This window comes from Salmo salar, chromosome ssa23 (genome assembly GCF_905237065.1).
Source record: "Salmo salar chromosome ssa23, Ssal_v3.1, whole genome shotgun sequence".
In the NCBI taxonomy this organism is placed as follows: domain Eukaryota; kingdom Metazoa; phylum Chordata; class Actinopteri; order Salmoniformes; family Salmonidae; genus Salmo; species Salmo salar.
Genome location: NC_059464.1, coordinates 40,124,376 through 40,141,290, shown reverse-complemented (window position 1 = coordinate 40,141,290; position 16,915 = coordinate 40,124,376). Strand labels below are relative to the sequence as shown.

The 16,915-nt window shown below is 43.1% G+C and overlaps 1 protein-coding gene across 3 annotated transcripts in view; it reads left to right on the top strand.

The window, feature by feature from the left end:
* Positions 1 to 16,461, top strand: part of LOC106584588 (ATP-binding cassette sub-family C member 8) — a 181,053-nt gene extending 164,592 nt beyond the window's left edge. For all 3 annotated transcript variants that reach the window (XM_014170042.2, XM_014170041.2, XM_014170048.2), the window contains 7 exons: positions 1,980 to 2,110; positions 2,272 to 2,350; positions 2,458 to 2,566; positions 3,364 to 3,467; positions 10,262 to 10,395; positions 14,717 to 14,779; positions 15,547 to 16,461. In XM_014170042.2, the coding sequence (XP_014025517.2) occupies positions 1,980 to 2,110; positions 2,272 to 2,350; positions 2,458 to 2,566; positions 3,364 to 3,467; positions 10,262 to 10,395; positions 14,717 to 14,779; positions 15,547 to 15,684 (758 nt within the window). In that variant the 3' untranslated portion in view covers positions 15,685 to 16,461. The remainder of the gene's footprint in view (positions 1 to 1,979; positions 2,111 to 2,271; positions 2,351 to 2,457; positions 2,567 to 3,363; positions 3,468 to 10,261; positions 10,396 to 14,716; positions 14,780 to 15,546) is intronic.
* Positions 16,462 to 16,915: the final 454 nt, after the last annotated feature.

The following is a 16,915-nucleotide window of genomic DNA, read 5'->3' as shown; positions in this document are numbered from 1 at the left end:
CAGGCCTAACTCTAACCCTAGTACAGTACTACCTCTTAGCTCCAGACCTAACTCTAACCCTAGTACAGTACTACCTCTTAGCTCCAGGCCTAACTCTAATCCTAGTACAGAACCACCTCTTAGCTCCAGACCTAACTCTAACCCTAGTACAGAACTACCTCTTAGCTCCAGGCCTAACTCTAACCCTAGTACAGTACCACCTCTTAGCTCCAGGCCTAACTCTAACCCTAGTACAGTACTACCTCTTAGCTCCAGGCCTAACTCTAACCCTAGTACAGTACTACCTCTTAGCTCCAGGCCTAACTCTAATCCTAGTCATCTCTTAGCACAACTTAACACAACCCTAACCTTAACCAAAAATACAACCCTAAACCTAGCCAAAACCCTAACCCTAGCCACAACCCTAACCCTAGCCACAAACACAACCCTAACCCTAGCCACAACCCTAACCCTAGCCACAAACACAACCCTAACCCTAGATCCAGCCCAAACCAGGTAGTTCTGGCTCAATTTAACTACTGCCTATGTCTCGGGCACGCTTGGATGGTTCAGGTCCTGAGTAATGAAGTTAAAGCTGGAATCCTTAGTGGTGAAAAAGCCACAACCATTTGCGATATTACGCCAACAAAGAAGTTCCTGCAAACAACAAACACAGTTTTTTCCCCTCTGACATCATTGCACGCTTGATAGAAGAGCACAATACATACGCAATGTTTTTAACATGCTGCACAACGCTCCTCAGCTCTGCTACAAAAACAATGGTGGCCAGCGGCGCTGTTTCCCCCTACCGCAGATTCCATCTTTAAGGCTTATTCCCAACCTGGCTTGAAATTTATGAAGGACAGTGGAACATGGGACATCCCAGTATTACTTGTCCCCACAGTGCAGTTCTCTCTATTCTACTTTTTCCCCCTCTCACCCGTGTCTCACTGGTCTCTCCCTCACTCTGTCCCTTTCACCGGTCTCTCCCTCTCTCTGTCCGTCTCACCTGTCTCTCCCTGTCCCTCTCACCTGTCTCTCCCTCTCTCTGTCCATCTCACCTGTCTCTCCCTCTCACTGTCCGTCTCTCCCTCTCACTGTCCGTCTCACCTGTATCTCCCTCTCTCTGTCCGTCTCACCTGTATCTCCCTCTCTCTGTCCGTCTCACCTGTATCTCCCTCTCTCTGTCCGTCTCACCTGTATCTCCCTCTCTCTGTCCGTCTCACCTGTCTCTCCCTCCCTCTGTCCATCTCACCTGTCTCTCCCTCTCTCTGTCCCTCTTACCTGTCTCTCCCGCTCTCTGTCCCTCTCACCTGTCTCTCCCTCTCTCTGTCCATCTCACCTGTCTCTCCCTCTCTCTGTCCATCTCACCTGTCTCTCCCTCTCTCTGTCCGTCTCACCTGTCTCTCCCTCTCCCTGTCCGTCTCACCCGTCTCTCCCTGTCCGTCTCACCCGTCTCTCCCTGTCCGTCTCACCCGTCTCTCCCTGTCCGTCTCACCTGTCTCTCCCTCTCCCTGTCCGTCTCACCCGTCTCTCCCTGTCCGTCTCACCCGTCTCTCCCTGTCCGTCTCACCCGTCTCTCCCTGTCCGTCTCACCCGTCTCTCCCTGTCCGTCTCACCTGTCTCTCCCTGTCCGTCTCACCTGTCTCTCTGTCTCTCCCTGTTCGTCTCACCTGTCTCTCCCTCTCTCTGTCCGTCTCACCTGTCTCTCCCTCTCTCTGTCCGTCTCACCTGTCTCTCCCTCTCTCTGTCCGTCTCACCTGTCTCTCCCTCTCACTGTCCGTCTCACCTGTCTCTCCCTGTCCGTCTCACCTGTCTCTCTGTCTCTCCCTGTTCGTCTCACCTGTATCTCCCTCTCTCTGTCCGTCTCTCCCTCTCTCTGTCCGTCTCTCCCTCTCTCTGTCCCTCTCACCTGTCTCTCCCTCTCTCTGTCCATCTCACCTGTCTCTCCCTCTCCCTGTCCGTCTCACCTGTCTCTCCCTCTCACTCCCTCCCTCTAGCTGCATCTCAGGTGCCGGATGGCTGGCCACGGCAAGGAGAGATTCAGATCCAGAACCTGAGTGTGCGTTACGACACCATCCTGAAACCTGTCCTCAAACAAGTCAACGCACACATCAGCCCTGGACAGAAGGTAACATACAGTCACACAGAATGAATGGGGGAGTGAGAGAAAAAAATACAATTTAGGGAATTAACTGTAGCCAATGAAAGACAGCGTAGAGCAGTGATAGTGATGATGATGATGACGACGATGATGTGCCATCAAACAAACTGTCTTCCTGTGGTTTCCAGGTGGGGATCTGTGGTAGGACAGGAAGTGGGAAGTCTTCTTTCTCCTTGGCCTTCTTCCGCATGGTCGACATGTTCGAGGGTAAACACTGCCAACTGTTACTATGATGATACTACAACTAAAGTTTTTATTGGACTTAGGTTTATTGACGGGGTCATTTTAACATAGCCGGTCTTCTCTCCAAACAGGGCGTATCATCATAGATGACATTGACATCGCCAAGCTGCCTCTGCAGACTCTGAGGTCTAGATTCTCCATCATCCTCCAGGACCCCATCTTATTCAGCGGAACCATCCGGTAAGAGAACCCCCACACTACGGTTTCATCTAGATCAGTGTTTTTCCCTCCTGGTTCTGGAGGAGCAACAGTGTCTTCAGCATGGCTAGCACCATTACACATGATTCCATCAATCAACTCATCAGCAAAACCTGTATTCGCTGATTCAGGTGTTCTAGGGCTGGGCTGGCACAAAAGCCTGTAGTACCAAGAGTGAAGGTCATTGAGACAGCATACAGGAAGTTAAGCCAAAAGTATTGAGGTATTGAGAGTAATGCAGTGTTGTGCTCCCAGCAGCCACGCCACACTGCCTGGTGTGAGTTGTTTTACGAGGGGAAAAGAGAGACAGACGCTACTTATAACTGGGTCAGTTGGCCGACTGTTGAAACTTCAGAGAGTGTCATCTTGGGAGGTGTCTGATAACCAGACGCATCTCTGGAAAAACTCAACACTAGTCATTTATTTTTGGACCGCTCCAAAGCATTATCATGATGTAGATGCACCCAGAACAAGCCCAACAGAAACAGAAAATTAATATAAGAAAGAATACTATGAATTGGATGAAACAATAGAAAACGTCCTGGCGGGTACAGTAAATAATGCATACTCCTTTCACACGGTACATCGGTGGGATTTGAACTAGTAGGTTAGCCTGTATCAAATTCTACTGGTATATGTTATTAAAATGTACTATGCGGTTTTAACCAATCAACATTCGGGATTAGACCCACCTGTTGTATAAACTGGATTGTATTAGATTGTTCTACTGGTCCAGTCCTATGACCCTGTTGTAAGGTGTGTGTGTGTGTGTTTATCAGGTTTAACCTGGACCCAGAGATGAAGGCTACAGACGATATGCTGTGGGAGGCTCTGGAGATCGCTCAGCTCAAACCTGTAGTCAAGACTTTACCAGGAGGACTGGGTAAGGAGTGTGTGTGCGTTCATGCTCTGAAGTTCTAGCTTGTTTAGGTTGGTGGAATTCTTTTTATTTATTTTATTTAACTAGGCAAGTCAGTTAATAACACATTTTTATTTACAATGACGGCCTACCAAAAGGCAAAAGGCCTCCTGCAGGGACGGGGGCTGGGATTAAAAATACATTAAATAAAAATATAGGACAACACATCACAACAAGAGAGACAACACTACATTAAAGAGAGACCTAAGTCAACAACATAGCATGGCAGCAACACATGACAACACAGCAAGGTAGCAACACATGGCAGCAGCACAACATGGTTGCAGCACAAAACAGGGTACAAACATTATTGGGCACAGACAACAGCACAAAGGGCAAGAAGGTAGAAACAACAATACATCACACAAAGCAGCCACAAATGTCAGTAAGAGTGTCCATGATTGAGTCTTTGAATGAAGAGATTGAGATAAAACTGTCCAGTTTGAGTTTGTTTGCAGCTCGTTCCAGTCGCTAGCTGCAGCGAACTGATAAGACGAGCAACCCAGGGATGTGTGTGCTTTGGAGACCTTTAACAGAATGGGTGTTGTATCAACATGTGTCTATCTAGCACCGTTATACAATTATTCAGAGGCTAGATACAAATAGCTAATCCTGGCAACCAGTGTTCTAGCATGAAGTTGAGTCAAGTAGACCAGGGATGTCAAGAAGGAACGCAAGCATGTACTATGTGTAGTGAAAATAACTACCAATAGACCTACCACATTTTGAATGTATAGTCAATCAAGTAATTACTCTATAAAACAAGGAATGCATCTACTCAATTCAACTAATAGGATTTATTAGTCATGAAAGAATTAACTCAAACAATTAGTGTACATGAAATACATTACAGAATACCCAGAGTAAATGACTATCAACTAAATAAGACTTAACGTGGTTACGCGTCTTCAATTCAGAATAATCTAAGAGAAAAAAATGATACCAAATTCAAACAGGAACTCACGCCCAAGCTGAATTAACATTTCTTAGCACTTTGCTCGTGAAAACACAAAAGGCAAGAACACATGCATTCTTGGATCTAATCATCACAATTCTTATCTAAATGGTAGGCGTGCACCCATGTGTCGCTCCTCTGAACTGACCGCTGTCCGGCAGACAGAATAACCCTGTAACAATAAGTCCATAGCACTTACAGTACAATACGATGGTGCCGTACTGGCTGATTTGAAAGCTCCAACCTAACTTTGCTATTTTGTGATTGTTTTGTACTTTATTTTCCCAAGATGTATCCTCTATCATTTATTTACAATCGAACAAGTACTTTTGAACATCAGATCGGCAGTTACCTCAATTCCAGCTTCAACTTATCTGTCCTGATCTCGACTTACAGTATATACACCCCATGGCTATTCAACTCAATGGATTCTCCATTCAACGGGCGGACAGGACAGTGGAGTCAGGGAAATCGAGGGGGGTAGGGGTTTGCCTCTTCATCAACAACAGGTGTACTGATTCGAGCAGTGCAAGTGTCGACCCATTGTTAACCCGTCTTGGAATACCTGATGGTCAAATGCCGACCCTTCTACCTCCCGAGGTAGTTTTCACCTGTTATCATGACTGTTGTATACATTTCACCTCAGGATAAGAAAAATAACAAGCTGGCACTTAATGAACTGTACGAGGATATAAACAAGCAGGAAAACGTACATCCAAAAGCTGGTTCTGGTTGCCGGCAATTTTAATTCCGTGTCATTAATGACACGCGATGCTCAATATCCATTAACACGTCTCCCTCGCCACTAGGGGCGATAAAGTCCTAGACCACTGTTATTCTACCCACAAGCAAGCATACAAGGCCCTCCCTCGTCCGCCATTCAGCAAATCAGAGCATGACTCCGTACCCCTGCTTCCTGTTTACAAGCAGAAGCTCAAACAAGAATTACCCTTGACTTGCTCCATTGAGATATGGTCTCCAGAATCAGAGATTATCCTACAGGACTGCTATACTAGCGCTGATTAGAATATGTTTCAGGACTCTGCCAATAACATTGACAAGCTAACCACCTCCGTCACCAGCTTTATTAGGAAATGCAACGACAACGTTGTCAGCACATTGAAGGTTCACTTCTTTCCCAATTAAAAGCCCTGGATTAACACAGAGGTTGGCGTTAAACTTAAGGACAGGGATAGTGCACACAGAGCTATCACAGACAACCCTGAGGCTACGGCTGAGGACAGGAGCAAGTACAAGAAGTCAAAAGGACACGAAGGTGGAATCCTATTACGCAGGATCCACTGACCGCCACACAAGGCTGGGGCTACAGTCCATTACGGATGAAAAAGATCTGCCCGACGATGCCTCTCTACCAGACGAACATGATGCATTTTATGCATGCTTTGACCAACATGATGCCGGGTGTGAGATCCAAGGTGAAGTGAGTAAAGTCTTTAATCAGGTCAATACCTGCATGGCCGCGGGACTCAACGGTATTCCAGGGCCTTTCTCAGAGCATGCTCAGAACAGCTGGCAGGTATATTCACAGTCATTTTCAATCTCTTATTGGCTCAGTTGTTAGGCGGAGCGACACAGGGGAACCCAAGAGCAAACAGATGAGGAAACAGGGATGAATGAACCAAAATATGTATCGTTACACAGAGAGATATGGAGTGCAGATCCGGAGAAGCTCAGATGAGTTGCAGAAAAACCAGATGTGGAGAATGAGGTCGCAAAGACAGAGCGGTAAATGCAATGAGAGGATAAACGGTGTCAGGCAGGGAAACAGGCACAGCAGCGTAACAGGATCTTGAATAATCATAAATGACTAGAATCATAAACTGACTGAACAGAGATTACGATCTGGAAGTGGCAGGACTGAGTATTTGTAGAGGTCTTGATTATGGAACGAGTTGCAGCTGGTAGGGATCTGCTCTGACTACAGCACACCTGTCTCCAACCACACAATCACACAGAGGGAGAGGGAGAGAGTGTACAGGGGGAGTAACTGCAGGTCAAGAAGACACCAGATGAACACCAGAGGGCGTAGCAGGAGCAGATGTGACACCAGTCTGTAATCCTCACATGCTTTAAGGTGACCGCCATCATCCCTGTTCCCAAGGGGGGAGGGGCTCCACATTTATACTGACTCGACACACACCCACTCATATACAATCATCATATACACTGCTTCTACTCTGTTTATTATATATCCTGATACCTAGTCACCTTAACATTATACATATCTACCTCTATCACTCCACATTGTAAATATGGTACTTGAACTGACCCTGTATATAGCTTTCTTATTTATCGTGTTTTTCTTCTTTTTATATCTTGTATGTTTTTGTTCTACCTTGTTATTTTTAGTACTACATTGTTATTGATTACTGCATTGTTCTAAGTTTTAATGTCACATGTACAGTTGAAGTCAGAAGTTTACATACACTTATGTTGGAGTCATTTAAACTCGTTTTTCAACCACTCCACAAATGTCTTGTTTACAAACTATAGTTTTGGCAAGTCGGTTAGGACATCTACTTTGTGCATGACACAAGTAATTTTTCCAACAATTGTTACAGACAGATTATTTCACTTATAATTCACTGTATCACAATTCCAGTGGGTCAGAAGTTTACATACACTAAGGTGACTGTGCCTTTAAACAGCTTGGAAAATTCCAGAAAATTATGTCATGGCTTTAGAAGCTTCTGATAGGCTAATTAACATAATTTGAGTCAATTGGAGGTGTACCTGTGGATGTATTTGAAGGCCTACCTTCACACTCAGTGCCTCGTTGCTTGACGTCATGGGAAAATCAAAAGAAATAAGCCAAGACTTTGTAGACCTCCACTAGTCTGGTTCATCCTTGGGAGCAATTTCCAAATGCCTGAAGGTACCACGTTCATCTGTACAAACAATAGTACGCAAGTATAAGATGCTGACTTGTTGAACCCTCGACAACTACTATGATTATTATTATTTGACCATGCTGGTCATTTATGAACATTTGAACATCTTGGCCATGTGCTGTTATAATCTCCACCCGGCACAGCCAGAAGAGGACTGGCCACCCCTCATAGCCTGGTTCCTCTCTAGGTTTCTTCCTAGGTTTTGGCCTTTCTAGGGAGTTTTTCCGAGCCACAGTGCTTCTACACCTGCAATGCTTGCTGTTTGGGGTTTTAGGCTGGGTTTCTGTACAGCACTTTGAGATATCAGCTGATGTAAGAAGGGCTATATAAATACATTTGATTTGAAATTTGATTTGAAGTATAAACACCATGGGACCACGCAGCCGTCATACAGCTCAGGAAGGAGACGCGTTCTGTCTCCTAGAGATGAACGTACTTTGGTGTGAAAAGTGCAAATCAATCCCAGAACAACAGCAAAGGACCTTGTGAAGATGCTGGAGGAATCAGGTACAAAAGTGTATATATATCCACAGTAAAACGAGTCCTATATCGACAAAACCTGAAAGGCTGCTCAGCAAGGAAGAAGCCACTGCTCCAAAACCATCATAAAAAAGCCAGACTACGGTTTGCAACTGCACATGGGGACAAAGATCGTACTTTTTGGAGAAATGTCCTCTGGTCTGATGAAACAAAAATATAACTTTTTGGCAATAATGTCCATTGTTATGTTTGGAGGAAAAAGGGGGAGGCTTGCAAGCCAAAGAACACCATCCTAACTGTGAAGCCCGGGTGTGGCAGGATCATGTTGTGGGGGTGATTTGCTGCAGGAGGGACTGTGCACTTCACAAAATAGATGGCATCATGAGGTGGGAAATTATGTGGCTATATTGAAGCAACATCTCAAGACATCAGTCAGGAAGTTAAAGCTTGGTCGCAAATAGGTCTTCCAAATGGAAAATGGCCCCAAGCATACTTCCAAAGTTGTGGTAAAATGGCTAAAGGACAACAAAGTCAAGGTATTGGAGTGGCTATCACAAAGCACTGACCTCAATCCTATAGAACATTTGTGGGCAGAACTGAAAAAGCGTGTGCGAGCAAGGAGGCCTTCAAACCTGACTCAGTTGCACCAGCTCTGTCAGGAGGAATGGGCCAAAATTCACCCAACTTATTGTGGGAAGCTTGTGGAAGGCTACCTGAAATGTTTGACCCAAGTTAAACAATTTAAAGGCAACCAAATACTAATTGAGTGTATGTAAACGTTTGACCCACTGGGAATGTGATGAAAGAAATAAAAGCTGAAAGAAATAATTATCTCTACTATTATTCTGACATTTCACATTCTTAAAATAAAGTGGTGATCCTAACTGACCTAAGGCAGGGAATTTTTACTAGGATAAAATGTCAGGAATTGTGAAACTGAGTTTAAATGTATTTGGCTAAGGTGTATGTAAACCTCTGACTTCAACTGTACAAGTTCAATGAAATGCTTTTCTTACAAGCTCTAATCCCAACAATGCAGTAATCAAAAACAATGTAATACTAAAAATAACAAGATAGAACAAAAACACACAAGATATAACAAATAAGAAGAACAAAACAAAGTAAATTGTTGGGTTTAGAGCTGGCAAGAAAGGCAGTTCACTGTACTTGTGCAAGTGACATTAAAATACTTGGAACTATAAAACAGATCACAATTCGTAGCTCTTTATGAACTCTTCAAACAATCCAATCTAGACAATTTCATTCACAGTAACATTCATTTAGTCCATACAAGTTTCCATCAGTCTTCACACCTCCCCTGGCGTCAGTGACCCTAGGACTTCATGGGAACGTCTATTCCTGGAAAATTGAGATGCAAATATACAGCCATCCATCTAAACGATGTATTGATTCCTCAGCGCCACCAAGTCACGAGTATCACTTTCTCTCATTCTTCCACTACACTTGTTCAGAGATATGAGCTGAGAGCTGGTGCTTAATGATATATAGATGTGTCGGTCTCATCATGTCAATCACTGGAAGAACAATTTATATTGTTTGGAACGCAGTACATCTGTGCAGCACCCGCTCTGAGTTGACCCCAGATGAACCTTACTGAGAGATGGAGTGGGTTTGAGAGCAGTGGTGCCCTGACCAATCTCTCGTCCTCTCATACATTGCCTGATCAGTTGGAACATGTGGAATTTAGCACTAGGCTTTATAGCTGTCCTGACATCAGTCTACTATCTCTAGCCTTTAGAGTAGACAGTGTGTTAGGACAGTTAGCTCTAGCCTTGAGAGTAGACTGTGTGTTAGGACAGTTAGCTCTAGCCTTGAGAGTAGACTGTGTGTTAGGACAGTTAGCTCTAGCCTTGAGAGTAGACTCTGTGTTAGGACAGTTAGTTCTAGCCTTGAGAGTAGACTCTGTGTTAGGACAGTTAGCTCTAGCCTTGAGAGTAGACTCTGTATCGTGGCTGTATGATGTTAGTTAGTGCAGCTATCTCTAACCTTTAGACTCTCTCTCTCTCTCTCTGTTCTAGCGGAATAATGGCTGCAGGAAATTCTCACATGATGTACTCCAGTTATGACTGAGAAAAAGTGTGTGCTTGTGCGTTTGAGTGGTGGTTATACACACTGGACAGTGACAGAGAGATGTATTACTCAGGCCTACAGTTTCTGCTGGTATTCATTCCAGCTAAATGTTGGATTAGATGTTGATCAATGATCAGCCAGTTAAAAGGAGATCACTTCACTGAGTTGACAAATCCATTTTCAAGTTTAACAACATTTATGTGATGTAACGTCATTGTAATAGAAATCTCAGGCTACTGATAGGTAAGGTGTAGTACAGTAGCGTCAGTCCGGTATTATAAAACAATGTGTTGAAGGTGATGATATTTGTTGTGTTTCAGACGCCATGGTGACGGAGGGAGGGGAGAACTTCAGCCAGGGCCAGAGACAGCTCTTCTGTCTGGCCAGAGCCTTCGTCAGGAAGTCTAGCATCCTCATCATGGATGAAGCCACAGCCTCTATAGACATGGCCACGGTGAGGCAGAAGTGTGTGTGTGTGGAGAGTGGAGGAGGTGTAGGATGATGGTTAAAAGGAGGAGAGTGGAGGAGGTGTAGGATGATGGTTAAAAGGAGGAGAGGAGGAGGTGTAGGATGATGGTTAAAAGGAGGATAGGAGGAGGTGTAGGATGATGGTTAAAAGGAGGAGAGGAGGAGGTGTAGGATGATGGTTAAAAGGAGGAGAGGAGGAGGTGTAGGATGATGGTTAAAAGGAGGAGAGGGGGAGGTGCAGGATGATGGTTAAAAGGAGGAGAGGGGGAGGTGTAGGATTTAAAAGAGGATAATGTAATTATTCTATAGATGGATGGGGACAATAGAGGGATATTGAAAGGGGGAAGGATGAGAAGAAAGGCCAAGGGCAACAGTGGGAGCGGGAGTGAATTAATGGGTGCTTGCTAAATAGGTTAATTTCACCGCTGGCTGCACACACACACACACACACACACACACACACACACACACACACACACACACACGTTCACATGCACATTCACACACAGTCACACTTAAAGGACCTGTCACAACAAGGGACTGCTCTGCCTCACAGTAACACAGGAGTAACTCTGAGGAAATGGAGTATATCTTAAACAGCCAGGACAAGTGATGCTTTGGGTTGACAAAGGTTGAGGTGTGGGGAAATTCTGGTAACTAGAGAATCCCTACATTGATAGTGAGCTTCAATCTTTGAATACTCCAATTATCTTGTGATTCTTTGGTATTATTGCATTTAAAACACACATATGGCAATATAAAATGTGTTTTAATCAAATGGGGACGATTCAGACTTCCAACATTTGTATTTGTATTTATTATGGATCCCCATTAGCTGCTGCCAAGGCAGAAACTGCTCTTCCTGGGGTCCAGCAAAATGAAGGCAGTTTATACAATTAAAAAAATATTACAATACATTCACAGACTTCACAACTGTGTGCCCTCAGGCCCTTACTCCACCACTACCACATATCTACAGTACTAAATCAATGTGTATGTGTGTGTATAGTGCGTATGTTATCCTGTGTTTGTGTACGCCTGTCCAACACACTTCTCTGTAGATGGTATTCAGACATACCTAATGAGGATGCATAGTGGCCTTAATACATTTAAGGTCATCCCTACCCCATTGAAATTGACATTTTAAATGGTTACGGTAAGGGTTATGGTTCTATATTGTATATTTATTCAATTGTTTAAGCCATGAAATATTGGGAGGTGAGAACATTTTACAATAGGGGTTGTACAGTAGTCTATGTAGTAGCCCTATAAATCTACCCTAATAATCCTGTAATAAAGGAACTGTGATGACAACGGTCCAGTCATCGTGAACCAGGCACGTGTGGTCTGTGTTCCATAATGATTCCAATAGGCTACATGTCCATAATGATTCCAATAGGCTACATGTCCCTAATGATTCCAATAGGCTACATGTCCATAATGATTCCAATAGGCTACATGTCCCTAATGATTCCAATAGGCTACATGTCCCTAATGATTCCAATAGGCTACATGTCCCTAATGATTCCAATAGGCTACATGTCCCTAATGATTCCAATAGGCTACATGTCCCTAATGATTCCAATAGGCTACATGTCCCTAATGATTCCAATAGGCTACATGTCCCTAATGATTGCACAACTTGTAATACGTTAGCCTACTATGGACCACTACTGCTAGCCATCCTCAGGAACAACCACACGAACGGGACGGAGGAAAGAAAGGTAAACTAACAATGGAATGGAATGATGCAAAATGTAAGGAAACTAAAGCTAAAGTGACAGCTATAAATGTTTGTGGGTATAACTGAGGGTGACTACCGATAGTTGCTAATATTTAACAAGATACAAATTGTAACAAAAAAATATATATTGGGAAAAGTCTGGGCATATAATTAAAACATTCTATGAATCGTAAATCAACTCGGTAGGTTTGGCACTATACTGTCATTTGTGCAGGGATACAGAAGCCAATAGCTTGGGTCTCCACATTTCATCTCTGCAAGTTGTAAGGCCAGCATTTCATAAACTTCAGTGTGGAAAAGGTGATATGTTGATATGCTTCAGTTTGCTGCCATATGACTAGTTTCACATTTGTCTCCAGCGATTATAAGGTAAAATAATGTAGATCAAAAACAATTGTCATCCCCTTATCCAAACGGCTTACTCATTTAGCTAGCTCTTATCAATAGCTCTTATGAAGTTGTACATTACAGTGCATGGAGAACGGTGTTATTTATATCGGAACAAAGAGAGCAGATGTCGTTCCACTTGGAACTGACAGGTTGCTCAATCTTATTCATGGTTTCATCGTGCGTAAAGGTGAATTATGAGGGAATTAAGTCTAGATCAGAATACGGCTTGTCTGTAGACACACCTCCGCCACACCTTTATTTCTTTGATCTCCACCCCAAACGAATAGCGGGTAAATAGCATGCTATTCAAATGCTAAAGTTCAAGGTCAGAATACATTTAGAGAGAAAAGTGCATAAAAAGTCAATTACGTTTCATTTACACGTGCTTAACTCGGGTCGGGATTCCCCCCATAGTGAAGGCACAAACTATTTGACTTTTTTTAAGTACAGTGTACTCTGTGCATAAGAATCAAGGATACAGTGCCTTGCAAAAGTATTAATTCCCCTTGCCGTTTTTTCCTATTTTGTTGCATTACAACCTGTAATTTAAATAGATTTTTATTTGTATTGCAAGTAATGGACTTACAATTGCAAGTAATGGACTTACAGTAATGGATAGTCCAAATTGGTGAAGTGAAATGCAAAAAATAACTTATTTCAAAAAAGTGGTGCGTGCATATGTATTCAACCCCTTTGCCATGAAGCCCCTAAATAAGATCTGGTACAACCAATGACCTTCAGAAGTCACATAATTAGTTAAATAAAGTCCACCTGTGTGCAAGCTAAGTGTCACATGATCTGTCACATGATCTCAGTATACATACACCTGTTCTGAAAGGCCCCAGAGTCTGCAACACCACTAAGAAAGGGGCACCACCAAGCAAGCGGCACCATGAAGGCCAAGGAGCTCTCCAAACAGGTCAGGGACAAAGTTGTGGAGAAGTACAGATCAGGGTTGGGTTATAAAAAAATATCTGAAAGTTTGAACATCCCACGGATCACCATTAAATAAATTATTTTTTAAATGGAAAGAATATGGCACCAAAACAAACCTGCCAAGTGATGGCCGCCCACCAAAACTCACGGACCAGGCAAGGAGGGCATTAATCAGAGAGGCAACAAAGAGACCAAAGATAACCCTGAAGGAGCTGCAAAGCTCCACAGCGGAGATTGGAGTATCTTTATGGAAGAGTGGCCAGAAAAAAGCCATTGCTTGAAGAAAATAATAAGCAAACACGTTTGGTGTTCGCCAAATGGCATGTGGGAGACTCCCCAAACATATGGAAGAAGGTACTCTGATCAGACGAGACGAAAATGTAGCTTTTTGGCCATCAAGGAAAACATGTCTGGCGCAAACACAACACCTCTCATCACCCTGAGAACACCAACCCCACAATGAAGCATGGTGAAGGCAGCATCATGCTGTGGGGATGTTTTTCATCGGCAGGGACTGGGAAACTGGTCAGAATTGAAGGAATGATGGATGACGCTAAATACAGGGAAATTCTTGAGGGAAACCTGTTTCTGTCTTCCAGAGATTTGAGCCTGGGACGGAGGTTCACCTTCCAGCAGGACAATGACCCTAAGCATACTGCTAAAGAAACACTCAAGTGGTTTAAGGGGAAACATTTAAATGTCTTGGAATGGCCTAGTCAAAGCCCAGACCTCAATCCAATTGAGAATCTGTGGTATGACTTAAAGATTGCTGTACACCAGCGGAACCCATCCAACTTCAAGGAGCTGGAGCAGTTTTGACTTGAGGAATAGGCACAAATCCCAGTGGCTAGATGTGGCTAGATGTGCCAAGGTTATGGAGACATATCACAAGAGACTTACAGCTGTAATTGCTGCAAAAGGTGGCTCTACAAAGTATTGACTTTGGGGGGGGGGGGTGAATAGTTATGCACGCTCAATTTTTCAGTTTTTTTGCCTTATTTCTTGTTTGTTTCACAATAAAAAATATTTTGCATCTTCAAAGTGGTAGGCATGTTGTGTAAATCAAATGATACAAACCCCCCCAAAAATCTATTTTAATTTCAGGTTGTAAGGCAACAAAATAGGAAAAATGCCAAGGGGGGTGAATACTTTCGCAAGCCACTGTATAAAAACATCATGTTACTACAGGCTCATCCTCATCTTCTGCCTTTGTCTTGTGACTGTATTGTGCCTACAGGAGAGCATCCTGCAGAAGGTGGTGATGACTGCCTTCGCTGACAGAACAGTGGTTACCATAGCAGTAAGTATCTCTGTTGGAAGGTCCCCAGTTCTGTTTCACCGATATATCCTGACATGTACTAACGTCAGGTGACCACTGGAGACTTATGATATATTGAGTGTCAGTAGCTCTTCTGCTATGACCTTAATGCAAATGGTGGCAAGGTTGTATCATAGAAATAGAACTGGAATCTGAACTGGTAGCGCAGGAGGGCCCAACTCTAGTCCTGGAGGGCCACCGTCCTGCTGGTTTGTGATTTTCTATTGGACTACATTCTGTGGGAGCAAACATGCTTTTTATGCACTTGGAAATTAGAATAACAAGAGTCAAAAGTGACTACCAGGCTACCATGGTGGTTTCCCATGGGGAAGTGAGATGGAGAGAGGGCCCTAGGAGACGGCTTACTCACTGGGACTCCCGAGTGGCACAGCGGTCTAAGGCACTGTGCTTGAGGTGTCACTATAGACACCCTGGTTCGATTCCAGGCTGTATCACAACTGGCCGTGATTATGAGTCCCACAGAATTGGCCCAGCATCGTCTGGGTTTGGCCGGTATAGGCCGTCATTGTAAATAAGAATTTGTTCTTAATTTACTTGCCCAGTTACATTTAATAAAAGGAAGGTAGCTAAGTAGGGTAGATCCCTGAAAGATCACTGAAATGTGTCTATGGTGGTCATCGTGTGCATAGATTACAAATATACTGTACATGCTATGTAACCCCGAATGTCAAAAGACTGAAGTTGTTAAAAAAAATAATCTTTCTCTCCTCTTTTCTTTCTGTACTTAGCATCGTGTCCACACCATCCTGAATGCAGACCTGGTGATAGTGATGAAGAGAGGGATCATTATAGAATACGACAGACCCCAGGCACTGCTGGAGAAAGAGGACAGCGTCTTTGCCTCATTCGTCAAGGCGGACAAGTGACTGATGAGGGAGGAAATTCAAAGTGCATTTGAAGAGCTTATTTCCAAAACGCTATTATCCACCAATTTTTAACATTTGTGTTTTTTCATCAGAAATTATTAATGCTTATGTGTATATTCATGTGTGTAAAATATAACTATACTTATATTTTTTATTCATAGATTTTAGATGTGTAAGAAAATGTGTTTTTTCTAAATGGTATATATCCATTGTTTAGTTGGAATGGAATATTGGTATCCTGTATATTTGACTGTGATATGTTGTTGTCTCACCTTGCCATCTTAAGATGAATGCACTTATCATTCTGGATAAGAGTATCTGCCAAATGTAAATGTTTTACATACATACAGATCTTATATTACTGTATTGACTTATTTTCTAAAACATTTTTTTATATTTATGTCACACATTTATAATTTGTACATTTCTTACAATTGACTGTGTAGGCAGATATATTGAATTTTGCTGAAAAAAAACATGATTATTTGTCTCTCTGAAATGAAACCATCAAGTGATAGATTTTAAACAAATACCTGTCTGTCATTGAAAAACCCCATTCCATGATTAGATAGTGAAAAAAGTCACCTATCTCTTTCGGAAGTTCTTTAATCAAGAAAAGCTAATTTATCAACATTTCTGAAAATGGATATATAGCATTTTGGAATGAAACTCTTTACTTGTACCATGGGCTGTATATTATTATTCTATTTTCTAATCCTGTATGATATTTGTACATAAAATGTTAATTCTATGTTAATAAAAACCATAATCATTGCAGAGCAGTGTTTTGCCTACAGTCTATTGACAGGAAGGTAGTTTTGTGTGACCTCACAATGTACAAAGCCAAGCAAGTCAGCTGTGGAAGGCTGGGTTAGAATGACACTTCTACTGACTCTGGGCTGGGTTCTAGAAATAGTATCTAGCTGAAGCAGCTCCCAGACAGACAAAAGTCTCAGGAACAGGGTGTATTTTTGGAGTTAAAGGTTAGGTTAGGGTTGGGGTTCATGTAAGCGTTGGACTTGAGGATAAGGGCTGTGGAACAGGTAACACCAGGGTATCACAGTGCCAGTGCCTGCAATGTGAAAGTGACTGCTGCAAGCAAGGTTTATATTGGACGTGTTTATGGGAATGCCAAGGTTAATATTAACATTTATGGAGTCCCCTGGTTTGTTATGGGGGCCCCCAGCACCCATGGACATTCTGGAAATGTGAACCCAGTTCAGCATGGGTT